This window comes from Desmodus rotundus, chromosome 2 (assembly GCF_022682495.2).
Source record: "Desmodus rotundus isolate HL8 chromosome 2, HLdesRot8A.1, whole genome shotgun sequence".
Taxonomy (NCBI): domain Eukaryota; kingdom Metazoa; phylum Chordata; class Mammalia; order Chiroptera; family Phyllostomidae; genus Desmodus; species Desmodus rotundus.
Genome location: NC_071388.1, coordinates 159,865,507 through 159,886,712, shown reverse-complemented (window position 1 = coordinate 159,886,712; position 21,206 = coordinate 159,865,507). Strand labels below are relative to the sequence as shown.

Sequence of the window (21,206 nt, the reverse complement as noted above, 5' to 3'; positions counted from 1 at the left end):
TCTTCCCTCTCTTCATTTCTTCCCCCATGGCTCTGCCATCTCCTCCACCCATGCCAGACATTTCTCCGTTCCTCAGATACGCTATGCTTTTCCAAATCTCCAAAACTTTCCACATGCTCCTTTTCTCTTTGCCTAGAAGTTCTTTTCTGCTTTAATCCCAGCTCATCTCTCTCAGGTGAAACTGGTTTTCCATCCTTTATTCTTCTATAGCCCATGGTTCTAAAACCGTGGTATTTACAACCTACTGTGAAGAATGATACTTGCTTAAATATTCATAACTCCAGACTGCTCTTCTCAAGAGAAGCAGCATCTGGAAGTGCAAAGCGTGCTGGATTGGAAGCAGAACCTGGATTTGAGACCTAAATCATCACCTTCCTGGGTGCCCGGAATGCCTTTTCTGCATCTGTACAATGGGAACAATAAGCAGGATTGTTGTAGAGATCAAATGAGTTAACATACACAACTCGCTGGAGCTGTGATACAAATGTAGGATGAGTTGTTATCAGGGTGGAGGTTCACTACAGTTTATCAGATGAATGAACACGCTAGTTCTCACAGTTCATGCTGAATTCAGGGTCTGCCCGAGGGCTCTGTGGAAGCAACATCATGAACCAGTTCCCGTTTTGTGGCCTGAGAAAAATGGGGGCTTATGCCCTGTTATCCTTGCTATTCAAGGTCAAATAAGACAAGGTGGCCATGACACAACTCACTGTGTCGTGACAAATAATTAACAGAGGGAGGAGAAAGGATGAAGATGTTGGTCCTCGCCTCTTCCTCTAAATCTGCTAAATGATGGAAAAGATCTCTTTCCTAAAAGATAGATTTATTCACCCAGCTGCAGGGAAGTAATTAGACCGGCTGAAGTTACTCAGACTAACTCAGTCAAGATCAGGGTGGCCTGGATGGAGGTGACCATCTAAGACCGTGTAGCACCTGTTGGGCGGGGCCCCTCTCTGGCCAGAGTTTTGTCTGCCGTGCTGCAGGTCCGATGGGAATGACATCTGAAAATCCAAATCAACGCAGAAAACAACCAACCATGAACCACAAACCATGGAACAGCACTGTCGGCTGGTTGGAGAGTTGTAGGAAGTCCTGGATGACAGAAAACAGATAGGAATAAAATGCCTCAGGGATAACTGGACGCGGCCACAACTCAACACTGAGAGAAGAAAACCAGCACAGGAGGAAGACAGCATCGCTGATAAGACAGGACAGGAGAGGCTCGCAGGGTTCACTGCAAGACTGCTCCACTCAGGCCCTGGGGCAGGGCCCGCCCCACACGGAGCACTAGGCAGAGGTCGAGTTCAGGGGCCCCCTCCCCCACCCCGCAGGGAGCAGTGGGCAGTGGCAGAGTTGCTAACACTGGAGACCTGCTCTCTAAGACAAATGCCCAGCAAGGAGCCTGCTTCTGAGAAAGAAGCAGAACAGAGCGTGTGAAAGCCTTGGCCCTCCTGCCAGACACAGAGGAGGACAAGGGGTGGCAGGATTTCTAGGAGGAAAATAACCAGAAGGGCTCCATTCCTGGGAAATTCTCCTTAGGCAACTCGTGGAAGGAAGAGGGGGTTCAGCATGCCTGCTCCGCAGGTGCCTCTCAGAAAGCAAAGCCTGCCAGGAAGCATGGCCCCACTGCCTTCAGAGGCAGCTCTGTGGGGAGAGTGACCACCACACCTGCCCAGAGACCCACGAGGCAGCTTACTCCACCCCCGGGTGCTCATGCATCAATAATAGCCACTGTGGAGAAATAAAGACTTCCCCGGGGAGCTGCCCGGATGCTGTGGAGAAAGCTAGGGTAGCCGTTTGAAACAGAACGGAACAACGCTTAAAAACACTTTAGTCTCTGAGCCCCAAATAACATTCAAGATGAAAGGAAAAAAGCAAAGAAAAAAACCAACCCTGAGGTCTACAGTAGTCTAGTAATCACAGGGCAGGCCACTGTCATTTGGCAGTCCAGCCAGGTGGCCATGAACTTTTTGATTCTGTTTACAGAAAATTTTTAATGAAGTGTAAGAAGTCAGCACTGCAAGGTATGAAGAGACTTACTTTAAAAAATGAGAATATCGCAGTTAGCAAAACAACAAAAGCACTCGGGAGAGGTTCGCTACCAGCAAACTCACTGTTGCCCGTGGCCTCAACATGTCATTAGGACTGAAAGTTGACGGAAGTCCCCGGGAAGAGGCCAGACCTGTGACACCACACTGAATGCACGTGTGAGCCCCTCTGCCACCCCGGGGGATCTTCGTGTTTCTGGCTTCAGGGACAAGAGTACAGGCCCAGCCTCTCCCAAGGCCACCAGCTCAGAGCTGCTGTGCCATCTAGTGACTCAGAGAAGACTCAACTCTCTTCTCCGGCATTCGACAAAGGTTCTCCTCTTCATCCACCCCATGCCTTCAAAGGGCACCTGACAAATCTACAACCGAGCACTCCCCCACACAATCACTGAACAAAGTCGCATTTTAAAAGCAGGTTTCTCCTGGCAAACAGTGGCATTAAGCACCTCCCCTGCTTTGGTCTTTACAGGGGTGACAGGGAAAAAAATGGAGAAGGGATTCTGTAAATCAGCTCCCAGCCTGTTCAGACAGGAATGAAAGGGTCCCAAGGACTGGAGGCAATTTGGCTTTCAAGAGTCGAGGGAACACTGTGCCCAGAGCAGGAGGAGGGATCTCCCAGGCACCTTCACAGAGTAACCGACGAGGCTGGAGAACTGAATTGACTCTCGGGCAGCTCTGAGTGGCGGCCGGTGAATGTACCTGGTCTTTACTTGTCCTTCTCCAGATGTCACAGGGAGAGATGTTAGGCATCCCTGCCTCTTTACAAATCCGCGTGGTGCCGCATTGATGTGGATTTGTCGGAGCCTGCTGTGGAAAGGCCTACTTTCCGCAGGGGATGCATTCTGGCAGCAGCGTCTACTTACAGACCCGATAATAAACGGGGATGGATGGAGCAGCAGTTTATACATTAAAGGATGGGAGGGCTCAGGTGCTATTGGAAGCTGCTGGTAAATACCGTTTTATCAAGGAATTTATCAAGGTCAGAGACAGAGAGATCCTCAGTTGCTGGAACGTGGATAAAAGGAGGGATCCGTCCGGCCACCAAGCAGCACACTGACACAGACAGAGGTGGAACATGCAAGTGAGAAAGCAGATAGCCCAGTTCTTCTGGGCCTGTCGCCCAGTAGACCTGTTCCCTGGTGCACGGGCGAAGTGCGGAAAAGTCAACATTGTAAGCATCTCCGTAAGCCGCAGTCAAGCTTAAAAACAAGGAAACGGGTCACTATGTTTTTCTGGGGGTGGGAAGGCTTTCTTGTGCTGCAGTACTGCTCCTCAGCCAAGCTGACTTTACTGCTTACAAAGCCACTTCTCCAACTTGGGTCATTTTCCAACATGCCTAAGATCTTCAGAATTCACCTCTTCCACTTCCCTTACTGGTAAGTTTGCTGCGGTTTCCCACCCACTTGTAGACAAACCAGCAAATTGTGTTCCTTTTCTTCACTTCCCAGGACCTTTGATTCTTAACAGTTGGATCTTAAGTGTTAGAATCATTCTAGGAGCCTGGTGACTTGACATTTAAAGTGTTCTGCCCAGCCCTGGCCAGGTGGCTTGGTTGGTTGGAGGATTGTCCCCCACACCAAAAGGTTGTGGGTTCGATTCCCAGTCAGGGCACATCCCTAGGTTGTGGGTTCAATCCTCTATCAGGGCACATACAGGAGGCAACTGGTTGATGTTCCTTTCTCACATCAGTGTTTCTCTTTCTACCTTTCTCTCTCCCTAAAATCAAAAAACATATCCTCAGGTGAGGATTAAAAATAATAAAATAAAAATGAAGCGTCCTGCCTGTTCTGTCTGCTCACCTCCCTGTCATGCCACCACCCCTTCACCTTATTTTAGTCCAGAAAAGAGCATTTTAAGTCCAGATGCAATTATGCATTTTTTAGTTCTGACAGCAAAGCCTGTATACATGGGGATTCTTTCCATCCTTGTGAAGTTAGAAATGAATAGTTTATAGCTTCTGTAAAGGGCAAATGGTTTATGAATATTTGTGACAAGTAAAGTCACCCCCATCAGAACAGGGGGGAAGGGTGACATACTTCAGGGCTTCTGAGTACTAAGTGTTTTTAGGATAACATGACTTGAGATTTTTCAGTTTTAGAAAATGAAATATTCCCAACATCCTTCCAGCAAAAGTATTTACTGTGAGGACATGCTAGATGTTTAACATCAAACCATTTAAAAGGTACAACTGTAAATATTTTCCTTTAAAACACCTAAGCAGCAAGTTGAAAAAAAATTGGATGGAATCAGCTGGTATAGCTACCTGCCTTTGTGTATGAGGCACATATATATACATATATAATATATATACACACATAATATATATATTACATATATACACACACATATTAGATGAAAATGCAAACTTTTTTGAGACGTTAGGTGCTTACAAGAATGCATTATTACATTTTCCTTATAAAAATTAATTCTTAACTAATCAGGGACAGAGGGATCATCCCTATTTCTTTGGATTTCACTGTTTGCTTAGTAAATCCACCAGAGAGGACAAAGTTGAGGCAACCTAGTAGAGAGGAAAGAATATTAGACATAAAAAATGAAATTGGATTTTGGAGTAAGCAGACAGCTCAGTTCCCGCTTCAGCCGCGTATGCTACTGGGTGAGGTTAAGAAAGGTACTTGACATCTACCAAGGTCAGTTTCTTCATTTGTAAATTGTGGGAAATAAGGCCTACTCAGTTCACAGAGTTATTTTGAGGTTTATAGAGGTGCTGTATGGGAGGTTACTATATAAACTTTAGTGTGATTCACTTATTAATGATTGATTCTTATTTGTAATTCTGGCTAGGGGGTTGATGTGAATATTTTCTACAGTAGATGGTACACTTGTACTCCATTCAGGTCCATATGGTAATAATTGAATGAGATGAGATTTGTCTGTAACAATTTTTTTAAATCGGATTTCCTCAACATATTTCTTCCCCAGTGGTTAAAGGGTAAACCAAAGAGGCCCTTTTGAATCCCTTTGGCCCAGGACAGGGGGTGGAGAACAGTAACGCACACAGGCTCTGGAGTCAGACAGACCTGGACCACATCCCGGGTCCATCACTTCTGGGATAAACACAGGCAAGTGACTTAACCTAAGCCTGTTTCCTAGTCCACAAAATGGGGGTAATATAAATAACTACTGAATAGTTCTGTTGAAAGAATTGAATTAGATCATTGTTGAACGCAGTGCCTAGCACCCACGAGCTCAATAAATGTTGGCTGTGACTGAATACAATCCCCTTGTGAAGGTGAGAGAGGGTAAATAGATATTATTGACCCCAGTTTATAGCTTAGGAGATTTGTCGTCTGGAGTTGTTGGGTGATTTATTGGTAAATTGGTAAGACTGGAATCCAGGGCTCTTATGCTCAGGATTTCTTTTACTTTATTGAGCAGACTCTTGGGTCAAACGCATGTTTCTCATATGCTGTCATTAAATTTTCAAAATATAATTAATTTTAATCCACAAAACTCAGTATCTGACGTTCTGTCTTTGGTCTCAACCTCTCCAACCCATTCTTCACAGACAGCAGAGAAGCCTACCTACTACAAAGCTGACCGTACCACACTTCCTTTTAAAATCTCCAATGATGCCCCAAGTGACTAATAATATCCAAGGTACACAGAGGGGTAGGAGACCCCTTCAGTCCGACCTCAGCCTAACTCTCAGCCACATTTCCTAGCGTTCCTGGTCTGGGCCCTCCTCCAGTGAGAAACAGCTTATTGTTCCCTGATGGAACTTGCCTGGCATCATCTTGCTTCCTCCTCCCACCAGCTCCCCACCAGGCTAGGAGTTCTTTCTTTGTTCCAGGAAGAAGAGCACGGAACTACTGTGCTCTGCTGCTGTTAGGAAGAAAGGGCTCGATAAAGTAAAGTACAGGGGACACAGTCAATAATACCGTAACTATGTACGGTGCCAGGTGCGCACTGGAAATATTGGGGGATCACTTTATAAGGTGTGTGAATGTCTAACGGCTTTGTCTTACACCTGGAACTAATACAAAATAATGTTGAATGCAAACTGTAATTGAAACATACAATTTAAAATATAAGAAAATAAAAGAAGAAAGGACTTGAGAATTAACCTAAACACCCAGCAATGACAAGCTGAATGTATTAAAGAACGTTCAGAGGGTAGATTACTACACACCTATTAAAAAGCCCATCTTTAAGGAATATTTAAGGTGAAGGGGGAATGACATGACATGTTATTAAGTGTAAAAAGATAGGAATAGAAATATAACCAGAGGGATAAACACCAAAATGTGAATAATAATTATTTCTGGGAGGTGGGATTGCAAGTATCACTTATGGTCTTTACCTCTTTTCAGTTTCCAAAATTTCTACAGGGAACAGATTGACTTTAACAATCAGAAGTCATTAAAATCTTGAGGTGACCTTATAATGAACCCTAGGCTGTAAGTGGGAGCTACGCAGTCCGCCTTCCCCGCTCCCAAAGCTGAACCCGAGCGGCAGCGCTCCAACTGCTGGCTTCTGGGGCATGTCCACATGAGGGAGCAGGGGGAAGTGCTTTTACACAGGGGAGGCAAATCTCACCCCAAGAAATGGCCCACTTAATGCAATCCTTTCTTCTGGTAGATTCTACAAGCTTTCACTAAGGCACAGCAATCTTTCCGGGGGAAAAACAATGGCAAAGTTTGTCCTGCTGGGAAGGGAAAGATCCGCAGAGAATTTATTTCATTAAGATTAGGATCTTTCAGCCATGCTTCTCTTTTCCTCTCCTTTGCATCTGAGAATGGACTTTACGACCCTGAACCCGTTCTTGGCACACACCAGCAAAAATCAAAACCCCGGGCACTGCTGACTGTAAGCCTGCTAATCTGGGTTCCGCTGAGGAAGCAAATTTTCCTGTAATTAATCAGGATTTCAAATTCCACACCCTCAAAAACAGCTTGGGCAAATAAAGACCCTATTAAAACAGGCTCTGCTAATTAAGAGAAAATACACAGCTTCTCGAGTGCCCTCTAGAGCAAGTGTGTGGAACAGCCAACACCCCCCAAACACCACCCCTCCATTTTTATGTCATCTTAAATTGTTTCCTTTCAACCTGATGCCCTTATAGACTATGCTAGAAAATATTTTCACAGAAAATAAATGAACTGATGTTTCTGAATTTCCGACCCATTTGAAAGACTCCAGAACCTGCCACAATTCTCTTGTTTTATATATGTAGTAAACAAACATTTTATATAATATATTTAATACATAATAATAAATGTTAAAAATTCATATTTTGTCTGCTCAGGTCTCACTGACAATCTGCTTCTGAACTACTTCAGCTTCTAGGTTTTTAGGGAATTTCAGAATCGCAGACGTACCCAGAATTAGATTTGAAAAATGGCATCTACTTCATTTCTCTCCCACCTCTAGGCTGTTTTCTTACAGATCATTCTACATACTGGAGCATTACATCTCACTTGGCTTGGAAGAAGAGGTTGGGAGGCTTGTACGGCAAGAGCCTCCACTGTCCCCTTGAAGCCTCCTTTATCCAGCTGGCTTCAAGTTTACACCACCTGCTGACCTGGTCACTCCGCATCCTTTTGCCCATGGCCCCTATCCAGAGTCTGTCTGCTCCAGGTTAGCCAGAATGTACGTTCTACTGTAAGGGTCTCCATTGTATCTATTTGCTGTAGGGTAACCTCTTGTTTGTGGCCTTGTAAACGAAGCAAAATCAAAACAATAAGCTCCAAGTCCTCGTTCTGGGTTTGATGGCCTTGTCTGCGAGCTGCAACAACAGCACCGTCACACTGTCACTGTTCTATGGCACTTGCCCCCAGATAGCATCCAGGTCTGCACCTGTGAAACCAGCACGGGCATTGTGAGTCACTCTGCCTGCCACCACATAAAAAGCTAATTTCACATTCAGAATGTATGTTTTTTTTTTCCCAATACCAATAGCAACAAGAGTGTGCCAAAAAAATTCCCCTGAAGCTCTATTCTGTTTTTTAAACTACAGAACATTCTTTCATAGTTTGACAGTTAAAATGCCGCAGTTAATGTAATAAACAGAGAATTTTTCTAAGTAGCCTGTCAAAACAAGTGACACTTTTTTTTTTCCGCTAGCGAGTCTCAGATTCAGAACAATAGGAAGTACCTTTCAAAGCAACATCTTCATTATACAATCAAATTCTCAAAGTAATCTTCTCATCAAAGAATATTGTGTTATTTCTTTCCCAGTAATTATCAGAGTTCTGCAACCTCCCTGGCAGCGGTGGCTGTTATAAAATGCAGCTGTGCTGAGTTAAAAAACCGGGGGTCCTGCTCTGGTCGATGTAGAGCCAATGCATCTCATGCCTCCACATTTCTGAATGACTTGGCAGTTGGGGTAAAAAGTCAACATTTTTAAGACCTATGAACCCACTCTCAAGTTTCCAAGAGCAAAGTGCTCAGCTGGTCTCTTCGAGGATAGCAGTGACACTGGAAATTCTTGATCAACTAAGCTTATTTTCTTTGCACTTAAATAAAATAAGGTAGAAGCTCCAAAAGTTATCAGTTTATTTTTTTTTAAAGTGTGTGTGTGTAGAGTTTGAAAGTCTGTCTCATTAAATAATATCCTTCTCTTTTAGTTTCCCAGCTCTTGGGGGCTGTCTTTGCGATAGAAGGAAAACCCAAGAACACAGACTCAAAGCGGAACCACCAGCCCACTTCCAACGTTTGCAGTTTCTTACAATCTGGGAGGTGGGAAATCCCAAGGGCGCCCAACATAATTCTGGTGAAACCTGCTCCTTAACAACCAGTGATAGGCTGGAAAATTTCAATCTTTGCAATGCAATTTTCTCTGAAGAATCTTTGGGCTGCCAAGGATCATGCAATTCAACACTTCGGGGGAGGAAAAATGAAGCACAGGAACAGAATTCCATTTCAAGGGTGACTCATGAAACCAGCTCTCAGGCTCTTGTGAGGGTAAATCAAACAATTAGCATGAAGCTCCCCAGCAGGCGCCTAGCATGTAGCAGGCACTCAATAAATGTTTGTTGCATCAGAATCTAATTTGGGAGTGCTACTGCCATGGGATTATAAACTCCCCAAAGGCAGGAACCATTTTATTACTTTTTAAAACCTCTTTGGTATATACTGAAAAATCTTTTTAAATAGAATGACATTTCTGCCTCCCTTGATCAGAGTTCGAGGGCTGAGGGAACATTAGCTGGGCTGTGAATTCATGGAGATATGGCCTTTTCTGACTTCCACAACAGATGAAACCCTCCTCTGCATATTATATTCTGTGAACACCCATTGCATTTTCCTTTGTCATACATAATGCAGCTGTGATAAAATGACTGCTTGCATAACTAGGTGTGTAAGGTCTGTCTCCTGCACCAGAGGAAAGCTCCAGGAAGGAGGCGCAACCCTCTTGTTCAATGCTGCAGCCTTAGCAGCTAACATAGTATCTAGAACAAAATAGATGTTCAATAAATGTTGGTTAAATGAATAAATGAATGAATGGAGTAAAATGAGGTACGTTTTTGTCTTTAAGGAACTCATAGTTTACAGCAATGTTCAACAGGGGCATTCTTTCCAGGACAGCTCCTTCTTTTGCAGGGTTCTGGTGTTGAGGTGTGTTTAGCATCCCTTGGTCCAAGCCACTGGCCAATGAATGCCAGCAGTAGGGCCCCTCACATACTGAGACAACCAAATATCCCCCCATATTTCCAAATGCTCCAAGGGGGCTGTCCCATCTTGGATTCAGAACCCTGAGTGGTGCTGGCTTTAATGAAAGTGACATCAAAAACAGTAAGAAGGGGATGGATCCAGGAAATGATGAAGAAGTAAAGACAATGGGGAAAAGGGGTGTGGAGAAGAGAGGGGAAGCAGCCTGACGGGAAAGAAAAGCATGGCTTAGAAAGGTGGTGTGTGTGTGAGTTTTCCAGGCCCTGGGGATTCTCTCATGTCCCCTCAGCCGCTGCCCCTATATCTTTCAGGGCAGACAGAACGAACCTTGCTTGGGAAGGTTTCTTGGATGCTACTTATGATTATGTCTGTGAAACTCTAGCTTTCTGTTTGATATTTGGGATTTTTCTAAGAAAATTTTTGTTTGAAGAAACAAAATTTTGAAGCACAAAAACCAAATTGTGCGTGTTGGTTTGCAGCTAAAGCAAAACCATAGAAAACCATATGAAAACCATAGACCTAGAGTCAGGGAGGGGAGGCCTTTAAACACATGGCAGGGGACATTAAGACCCCGGAGAAAGTCTTGACAAAGGGGACATGGTGTGATAAAAAGTGAAGTATGCTGAAAAGCCTTGTGCAGCACTGAGTAAGGGCAAGTCAAAGGGGAAGAATCCTGGGGACAGGAAAGGCAGGTGAGCCGAGAGGCTACTGTGAGTTGGTGTGAGCAGCGGGCACTGAGGAAGCTGGTCTGAGGGACACCTCACTTTTGGAAAGCGCCCCGTAGACACAGAAGACATGTGAAATTCAACCCTCCTGTGGAAACCCGCTAATAAAGGGAGGCCTGCCAAGGCAGTGACTCAGCACTGACTTCCACAGCTGGCTGGCACTGGCTGCAGGGTGGAGAACGATTTCATTTCCAGCAGGAAAACATAAGCCTGTGCGTGGTGCTTTCAGAACCAAGTGCCAAGCTATCTCTCATCGAAGAGGTTTCCCTGAGGTTGGGACCATGGCATATGCTTCTGTGTGTGCCCCGTAGTAATTCGGAGAGCTCCCTGAAAGGAAGAGGGGCTCAGTCCCTTCTTTCTGAATTGATCTGATTAAACAGCTGAAGTCCTCAACTTCAGCTGCTCCAGGAGGGAAGGTGGGTTTTGGCTGAGAGAGAAGGGAGAGGGTGCCTCCCTGGATGAAGGGAGGCCCAAAACCTTAACAGAGTAGTGTGGTTCTCTTTAGCACATGTCTTTAAGGTAAAGAGCAGAAGGCTCAGAACAGGGTGAAAGGATGTTATGAATGAATGAATGAATGAATGAATGAGATCAAGCACAGGCCTGACGTCTGCGGTTCTGACAGCCTCTGCCTGATTGCATTAGGAAGAAAGGGGCTGCGATGGTCTGGCATAGAAACAGAGCAGTTTGTTGTCATTGGCCAAAGGTCGGTTAACGTGTGCACTCAGTTTTGATCCTGAGCCAGCCTCTAAAAAAATCACTATATTTTTAATGCATGCAAAAGGGAAATGAAATTATCTGGCTCAAAAACAAAAGAGGAAAGAGACATACACTGCTGTTTCACCCTTCAGAGTCTCTCCTTTGGCCCTGGATAAGGCCAGAGCTTTTGAAATTAGCCTGTCCTCCCCCTGCCCCGAGTGTGTGCCTGCGCACCCAGTGTCCCCGGCGACACGCAGCAGGTGGGCGCCGCACTCTCACTCACGATTTGCGGAGGATCATCCTCATGTGGGCATCGGGGCCCATCTGTGACAGCAGCAGCATGGTGTCCTGGAACTCCTCATCACACTCCTTCTTCTCCTCCTCAGTGGGCAAAGGAGCATCCTCGTGCTCATCATCCAGAAATCGATAAAATAAATATTTGTCTTGGAAATGATGCTCCTGGTCCACTGTGGGAAACATGGAGGCAAGTGTCAGCTGGTGCACCTCTGCCTCCCAGCCCTGGTTACCAGAAACAAATGAATGATGTCGGGCAAGACAGCCAAGCAGTAGCAAAACAGTGAGACTGCTCAGCCTTCTCACTCTGCCTGCCTAGGGCAGTGCAGCTGCAAGATGCGGCCTCCCAGCTGTAGCCGGGCACCTCACAGCTCCCTCGGACCCGCCTGTCTCCTGGACCACCCTAGGACTCTTGCAGGACAACCTGCCAACTTGTCTGAGATGAGCAAAAATTACCCTGATGACATTTTCTGGCATGTGGTACATCTGCCCCAAACAGGAAAATAACCAACTGCCAGATCATGCTCTAACTTGAAAGTACAGACTTAAAAAAAAAAACAACTTACTTTGTTGGGATCAGAATTCATGTTCTTCTTACTATATGTACTGTTCATAAACATGTTTATCTACACTTTAAAAAATTAGAATAAAATTGTTTGAACAAAGCTGACTAGACCAAGCTTCTAAGTCACATACCCTTCACCTACCCCTAGGAAGATTTTACAGTAATTCCCATCCAGTTCTGATTGTTTAAAGTTTTTTCCCTTGTTTCCTCCAAATGAAAAGATTTAGATGTTGGAAGGACTGAGTCAGGGAACATAGCTCAGAATCCCTCATCTATATGTCTCAAAGCTTGTAAGCCCCTTCTCAGGTCAGGGCATCACCACTGACAAAAGATAAAGAGAAAGTGAAAACGTGATCCCAGAACGGCAGCCTCTGGGCGGTGTGTTGGAAATGCATTCAGAGGGCCCGTCCTGAACCTGCTGCATCAGAATCTGCATTTTAGCAGGAGTCCCAGGTGGCTGGTATGTTCACTAAAGCCTGAGAAACACTAGCAAGGCCATCGGTAGGTTCCCAGATGCTGGTGAATTAAGTGAAAGACTTTAATAGTTGGGCTGTTTGGAAAAGTGGTCTTCACGCAAATGGCACACACGGTTCAGCCACAGTCACACTCCAGGCCCAAACAGCTACTCTGCAGAGATCGGGGGCTGCCACCATGGAGCCATTCCTGATTTTAAACTCGGTCCTCATGTGGGTGTGCAAATTGGCCCCCCAGACAACACCATGGTTAACAGGCGCTTCGGGACTCATTCCTTTCTTCCTTGTCATCAGCCCAGCCACCCATTTCACTGCTCTTCCTTCTGCCTCGGCAACAGGATTGCCGCGCAGTGCTCAGAGTACAATCACACTATCAATGAACCATGAATGCAAACTAATAAACATAATTGGAACTGCTGCACTCGGGTTGCAATTTCATTTTCCTTTATACAGTCTCCCAAGTTAGGAAGGTACAGCGGTGGAACGCAGCAATCAATAGCATCCACTCACTGCATTTGGATTGCTAACTGAAGATGCTGAGCTTGGAGGCTCCCTAAGGGGATAGTAATTCTTTCTTGCCCATTTGGGAGTTCAGCAACAACTTACCCAGGGAAATGCACTTAGCATTTCTTGAGGGTTTTCCAGGGACTGTGGCTCGTCTTACCATGGTTGAGGACACCGTCTTCCACCAGAACTTGCCACATGCCGACAGCCTGAGTTCGGGAGTGAACGCACGGTGTCTGCTGCAGCATCCAGTCCACCAGCTCGGTTCCCACACAGCATTGTCTAGGGGGAGGTGGGACCCAAAGAATGGGAGATCAACCCCTCGTAGATGAAGATGTCTCTTTTGAGAGGAGACCCTCTAAAGAGCTTAGTGCTCTTCCATCACATGGTGCAAGCAAAGCACCGCGTGGTGTGGTCTCAGGTTCTCAAACTCTTGTACAAACCACTAAAACCACTCTGTGCATGAGAGAACCTGCTAAGCAGGGCTGGCTGAACACAAGAGCATTATCAGTTGCAGCACCAGGGGAGACCAAAGGGCTGCTAGACAGGAAGCATTATCTGACGAACTAAACAGTGCAGGGCCAGAAACTCTCATCTTGCACCTGTCTCAGAAAACCTCAGTGTAAAATGAAGACAAAGCAAAATTCTGACTTCCTTCACCCAAGCTTTGTGAGGAATGAGTTAATGTTTGTGAGGCACTCGGAGGTGCTCCATGAAAGGGGCTGTGTAAGTGCAAAATTATATAGCACTTTATATTTTCAAGTAATACTACTGATCTTCCTCAGAGGGGTGTTGGGAGAAACAAGCAATTAGTGATGCAAATCTCTCAGAAATAAGTTCCATGTAATGAGGATCAGCGCTTCTACAGAGCCTGTTGTCTGAAGAGCTCCAAATGCTTCCTGTACAGTCACACATTCGTCCCTAAGGTGCCCCTCTGCGGTAGGTTGGTCAGGATGGGCAAACTACATGCATTAGTTAGGAAACATATAATCACACACACGCACACACACACATACAGAACAATCAATAAAGCCTTCAGTGGGGTGATAAAGAAAGGCAGGGGTCTGTGACATCATGGTTCAAGGGAGGAAATGGAATCTTTTTAAGTCCTAGGGATGAATCCCAAAGGACAATGGAACAGACAGGGAGTCACGGAGCAGCTGGGTCTGAGTCACTGGTGGCCTCCCTCCCCTGCTAAGGGTGTCACCAGCTCTGGGGCCTCGGGTGAGCCTGGGTCAAGCCCAGGGAGCAACTCTGTAGTTTCAACTGGAGGAGATTTTTGGTGCTGTTGGCACTTTAAAAAGAGGCTTAGCCTGGTAGGACCGGGTCTGCGACTTCTTAGCTATATGACTTTGGCTCTATTGTTTGGCTGGTTCTGAGTTTTCTCATCCATAAAAGAAAGGAGGAGGAAAAGATGTCCTCTAAGGCCATTTCCAGTTCTGTTGTTCTAGTAACTGGAATTTATCAGAGCTCCTGGGATGTCCTGATTCAGGGCTGACCTTAAAATATTTCACAAGGAGGATGTCCTGAGAAGGCTGTTAGAGGCCCAGGACTGCACTGATTATGGTCTATACCCCCCACACTCTCCATTCTGAACCAAACATACGATCTTTCAAAATATTCCTCTTCTAATTTGAGAATTTATCAATGGGCAAAGTCTTAAAGAAGTATAAAAAAATCAGTCTCATGTGGTTTTTAACTCAATGATTACCTTTACTAGCAAGAGCACATGGAATTAAGGTGATTCCAGATCATCTGGGCCCTGGTACAGGGCATGAGAATCCTGTGGTCAGAACACAGGATGAAGACACCGAACTGTGTCACTTGTAGCTCATGGAGTCACTGGGTTTCCTCTCTGTTAATGATCCCTAGCTACTTTAGGGGTGACAGCAGACCACTCGTAGAGTGATTGTTAGGGAAGATACTGCATCTGGGGAGACTTCCACCCCCTAATACTGCAGCAGTGATGTAATGGGGTGAGGAGCAGGAGGGAGGGTGAGGATGGAACTGGGAACAAGATCTGGAACAAGGAACTCAAAGCATGTTGCAGAAAAAAGAACTCATGCCTTTGGCTTCCAGTTGAGTCTGTGGGTAATTCCCGACAGATCATTAATTTGTGCCGTAGGGCGTGGGAGAGACATTACACCTATATTTCAGGGGTGTAAAATGTTAGCGCTATGGAGCAAGAAGGCGATTATGGTTTCTGACTTCCAGTTTCCATGATTTGTCACCAAAGATGACATATTTTAATGAAATTTCCCTAATGCAAGTCAACACCACTTGGGAAAACATAACCAAATTTTAAAATGAAAAAGGTCCTTTAGACATATGAGATCTTGAAATTCACTTAATGAACTAAAGAGGTTAAACTCTGTTCTTTTTAACCTCAACTTCCTTTAAAATCACAGCAGTGTGCAGGGGCCACAGACTCCCAGCATGAGCTGCCAGGGCTGGAGGCGAGGACGACCTGTCTGAAGGGATGGGCTGTTCACTAAGAGGAATGTGCTCCTGATAAGACTAAAGTGTTCCTCCAATCCCATCTCACTTCAAAAATTCTATCAAGAAGAGGCCAATGCAACAAGTAAACTATCCATTTTGGTATTGCAAACACTTTGGGATCTAAAGAATAAAAACCAACAACAACAACAACAAAACAGACTCATAGATACAGCCAACAGACTGAGGGTTGCCAGAGGGGCGGGGTTTTGGGGGACTGGGTAGAAGAGGTGAAAGGATTGAGAAGTACAGATTGGTCGTTACAGAATAGTCATGGGAGTATAAAGTACAGCATAAGGGAATACAGTCAGTAACAGTGTAATAACTGTGTATGGTGCCAGGTGGGTGCAGGGAATATCAGGGGGAACACTGTAAAATACATGATTGTCTAATCATTATGCTGTACACCTGAAACTAATGTAAAATAATATTGAATATGAACTGTAATTGAACATAAAAATTAATTAATTAATTAATTAAGCATTCATGACAAATGCAAGCAGAAGAATATTGGTTTGTGTAGAGTGCAAAAAAAGTCATTGGATAGGAAGAACTTGCAATGTTTTTCCACCTCTGTCCTTGGCAAAGAGAATCTTGAGGCACATATGCTTGAAGGTTTTCTATAGGGCTGACCAGGTATAATTTTACAGGTTCTGTCAGAGTTGATAGTCACTAGAGAGATATATACCCTTCGTGGTGACTTGAAATGTGTGTTCCAGCTTTTCACTGTCTTATGAACTTGGTTCACGTGAGTCCAATGGGTTTGACTCATGCCAAGTCTGATGCGTTCTGAGGTCACGTCTAGGCTGCACAGGACAGTGGGCCTGCCCGGTGGCTGGAAGACGGCTGCGTGTCTGAGCACGGGAGCGGGAAGAGAGCGTGAGGCTTGTGCGTCGTACACAGGCCACCCCAGCCCCTAAACCCTTACAGAACAGATAAAATCCAGAGGTGGAGACCAGACCTAAATTCTGACATGACTCAGCATGGCGCAGTCATCCCAGGAGGGTCACGCAGCTCCAGTCGTTATTTTTTTAGCTCCGGTGACAGCTACAGTGAGTCCTCAATTCTATGCCATTATAGCTGTGCCAGTGCCACATATCTTACTATATCCAAAATAGAATAAAATCTATACTGACTTTCTCAGTAAAATCTATAAGCGACATTACGTATATACTTCTCATTCCTGTACCCTTAGCTCGTGGAACACCATAGTGCCTGGTGGCCAGCAGGTGCTTAATACGTTTGTGGGATGCGGGAATGACAGACTGAACGAAAAGATCACTGAGCCAGCCCTGGTTTAAGTCTTGGCTCTGCCACTCATGAGATCTACGACTTGGACAAGAAAAACTATTTGATGTCTCTGGGCCTCAGTTTTATCATCTGAAAAATGGTCATACACCTACCTAGCAGGTTATCGTGAGGATAAACTGAGAGAATGTACAGGAAGTGACCTGGGACAGGGCTTCAAGCATAAATAAATGCTCCGTACATATTAGTTGACTCTTACCTAATATAGTTTTCCAAAAAAACCCACCTGTAAACAGAAATACAAAAGTTTTCCTCTCTTTATTCATCACAATTAAACTGATGGTCAAGCAAATCAGTTTAGGAGTAACTGCTGGGGATATTAAGGATAATTAAAGTTATGCAGGATCCAAGACGAGCTTAGATCTGCCAGAACCAGGAGGATTATAAAACATGCTGCCCGTGTGTGAAAACGGGGAAATGCAAGTTTGTGTCAATTTCACTAGCCATGAACCTGAGGGGCTCACAGACTTTAGAATTACTGCACATACCTGTATGTCTTCAAGTGGTATTTTCTATCTCTTATCATGTGAGGTGCTCGAGAGAGAATAGCATTTCGTAAAATTTTTCCAGCTCTGAGGATCTTCTCTGAAGGGACCTGGATTTCAATCAGGAGGAAAGAGGGGAAGAGAAAGAAGGAGAGTTTAAGAGGCAAAACAAACCAGGTGAATCCTTACATCACTTTCCAATCTGACTCTGGCTTGAAAAATACAACTTATTCATACATTTACATTTTTCACATGTGTAACTGTTTCGTGTTGAGAACCAAGGCCCACTGCGTATTTATCGTCTCTGGAGAGTGTGCCTGAGGCTGCCTGGTGTGATGCTCTGCCATGAGGACCACCTCCGGTGGTTACTGATGGCTCATCAACCCACTGACATCCCATTACCTTGGTAATGGTGTGAGCAGGACGGAGAGGAACGTGAGGTTCAATGAGAGGTGTCTGAAAAATAAAACGTTACAGCAAAAAGAAATTAAACAAAAAGTTCACTAAAGAAAATTATGGGTTGGGGGATAGTAAGAAATGTCCATTTTTATAAAACTTAAAATAGAATTTTAAAGAAAACCAAGAGATAAAATCTGCCTGCAGAACTTGAATGCATAGGCATTCAAAGGGCAAAGTTAGACCATTCAATTTGCCAAAATTTAAATATAAATTATTAAAGATGAAATACAGATAGGAATGATGAAATGTCTGTAGGCTCAATGAGAAGGGAACTGATATCTACTGAAAGCATAAAAACATCAGAGCAGAGGAAAAAAGCAAAGCAAGATAAACATGAATAGACATTAAAATGACCTCTCTCAGGGGCTAAGGCTAACGTATTGATTTAGGATGGAAATGAGTGACTTCATCCTCCATCATGTAGTAAAAATCTTTTTTTTGAAATTGTATTTTTAGAAAGGAATCTTAGCTTTTAAACAATGCTTGGCAGTTGTATGCGTTCAAGTTCCTAGAACACACTGGGGCAGCTCGTGTACCTTCGCTCTCATTTGCACGGTAGTATACATCTTTCGGGATTCTGTGACTGCCAGCACAGCTCTAGGATCTAGATAAAGCTCTGTCCTTATCCACATTCTTCAGATCAGGGCGCTGAACTGAAATCCCAGGGAAATGACCTGCTACACAGCTACGCAGTTGAGCGCCCTAGTCCTACTGAAATCCCGTCTAGTTCCCTGAAATATTTGGTAATGGCATTTCCAAAAGGAGGAGGAAGACATGTCCAGCCAAAGTAGTAGTGGACCCATCAATACTACACTGTTTATGACACTTCCAGAAGGTAAGATGGTAGGGTCATTTATGGGGTTGCAGTTGGCAGAATAATGGTCCCCCAAAACACGTTATGTCCTCATCCCTAGGGCCTGTGAATATATTAGATTCCATGGCAAATGGACACTCTAGCTGTGATTAAATTAAGGGTCACAGTGGGAGATTATCCTGATGCTTCAGGGTGGGTCCAATGTAATCACATGGGGCCTTAAAAGGTGGAGGAGGGAGGCAGAAGAGTAGAACCAGAGAGGTAGCAGCGTGAGTAGGACTCAGGCCAATTTTGCTGGCTCTGATGGAGAAGACGCGGAGGGCCAGGGAATGCAGGCAACCTCTGGAAGACGGGAAAGGAGAAATAAGACATGGACCCCCTCCCAGAGCCTCCAGGAGGAACCGACCTGCTGACAGCCTGCCTGCAGCTCAGTGAGACCCATTTCAGACTTCGAAACTTCCGCACTGGAAGGTTTTTAATTTGTGTTGTTTTAAGCCAATAAACAAACTTGCAGCAGTTTGTTACAGCAGTCGCAGAAAACTAATACAGAGGTATTATACCTTATACTAAAACCCGTGCATTTTGCAAATAGAAGTCATTACATTGAAAATAAGTTGGTAGGTATTCACTCTAATCCTAATTTTATATAGGATTATACAAATATAATCAGTGGGGGAAATAAAAGTCAATATTAATTTTAAATACTTTACCTAATACAAATAGATATGTATAAATACAGACCTATCTTTTTATCAATGATAAATTTCAGGTGGGTTGATTTTTTAAAAATTGTAACAGCATAAGGAAAAAGTGAAAAGACTACTAAGCTTTAAGACAAGAATAAGTGGGACACAGATTCACTTAGCATGACTGAAACCTCACTGAACTTTTACACATTTTCATCACCATGTTGACATGTAGCAAACTTTTTTTTTCCTCTTGAAATCACTACAGCACAGGTGTTGGGCAATATTATGGTATTTTAGCAGCACACTGTTTACAAGCAGCACAGACCAAGAAATGTCAGTCTGGTCCCATCCAATAGTAGCTTTACACAGAGACCAACTTCACCCTGAAATAACCTGTACTCCCTTATGGCAGACCTTTCAATGGGAGAGGAACCATGAACTTAAGGCGTCCCCATGCTTGTCCCACCTCCTCAAAGAAGACAGACAGAATTCTGACGTGCCAACTCTCCTGAAAAAATATTTGACAGTGCCAGCCAAGCACGTCCCAGGGCTCTGGAAATGTGTGCAGTTAAAACATGCTGATGGTTTCTGAGTGGTGAGTTCTCAGTACTCCTGCCTCCTGCCTCTTTACATTTCACAGGTTGGTTTATGCGTCTAGGACTATGTCCGGTTATACACTCAAATTGTAGAAGCCTTTGGTTATTCTTGGAACTAGTAGTAGAAACCTATTTCTTCTTCCTGTCTTGGAAGAAAGAGTAGATGGTTGTGGGATTAACTTCCAAGGTAATCTTTTCTTTCCTATAAAAAGAGCTACTTTCCTTTGCATTGGTCTTTGAGAGGCTGGCTGAGAAAGAGGTCAAGGTGCCGTGCTTCAGGATCACTGACGAATGTTTATTCTTCAGCAGGTACAATGAAACGCCATTGGAAAATTGCATCTTTTTGTTTGTTTCTACAGAAATGGCTATAGTTTAACAAAATGCTAACAAGTGGTGCCTCGGTTAGTTTATGTTGGAGGATAGTTTTCTTTTTGGTCCCTGGGAACCCTGAAAAGGAAGTATTATAGAAGCAGGGAGAAGCAGCGGACTTCCACCAGAACCGCGCCTTTGATTTGCAGCCTGTACAGGGGCAGATGTACACAAGGTTGTCTTTCAGCTGGATGATCCTAGTAGCAGTTCCAGGACCTGCAGGCTGTGTAATGTGTTGAAAGGCAGCATTCTTAGAACCTTCCCTGGCTCAAAGATTTTAGGTTTGAGGGCAACAGAATGAACTGATGCTTTGAGAAGTCTCAGCCCCTTTATCTGAATAAAACCTCCAAGGAACACATGCAGGGTGAAAGCAGGGGGAATTTTATTTGGGGGGAATAAAAATTATTTGTCTTTGAACGAGACACCCTACTCAGTTAGGCAAGCTCCTGTGTTCTGAGAAGCACACTGGTGCCCAGAGCAGCCACACTGTGTGAGACGGCATTTGTGACAGGTGGGTCAGGTCCCTGGAATGGCCACCTGCTAATGCTGGTTCAGGAACTCCCCCATCATGAGTGGGACTTGATTGCTTCTATGTCGGCTTATTCATTTCCTTTTTGGTTTCCCCTGGCTTTCAAAAAAGTTCTTTTGAAAATTTCACCTTTGCTGCACTTTAGAGAATAAGGAAAAGCATTTCGTTTTATAAATGATTAGGTTCAACAGGAGTAGGTTTAACATTAGGTTAAAATGACTCAGGAGAGCAGCAGCCTGGTGATATTCATGAGGACGAAGAACGGCAGCCCTAAAGGCAAGACCAAGGCTTTCCTGTCACAGGCGCTTTGTACGTGGTGTCTGCCCATGTGTGCTTACACGTGTCATCTCCTCATTCTCTTGTTACTCTCAGTTCTTTACTGAGAAAGCGAAGGGCAGAGACACATAGGGACCGGGCTTCCCGCGAATAACTGGAAAGCTGGGGGCAGGATGGAGTCCTGTGTCTGTGCAGCAGGTACTAAGACCCAACCCACCTGAGTTGTCTTTTCTTCTAGAGACAAC

The 21,206-nt window shown here is 44.6% G+C and overlaps 1 protein-coding gene across 11 annotated transcripts in view; it reads right to left on the bottom strand.

Moving 5' to 3' along the window:
* RAPGEF4 (Rap guanine nucleotide exchange factor 4) overlaps positions 1–21,206 on the bottom strand; it is a 278,213-nt gene that overhangs the window by 70,864 nt on the left and 186,143 nt on the right. For 6 of the 11 annotated variants that reach the window (XM_024561474.3, XM_045196251.3, XM_045196253.3 and 3 more), the window contains 4 exons: positions 17,632–17,685; positions 17,233–17,339; positions 13,101–13,222; positions 11,388–11,571 (listed from right to left, as the gene is read on the bottom strand). In XM_024561474.3, the coding sequence (XP_024417242.2) occupies positions 11,388–11,571; positions 13,101–13,222; positions 17,233–17,339; positions 17,632–17,685 (467 nt within the window). The other 5 variants (XM_024561475.3, XM_071220672.1, XM_024561477.4 and 2 more) reach the window with 3 other exon arrangements.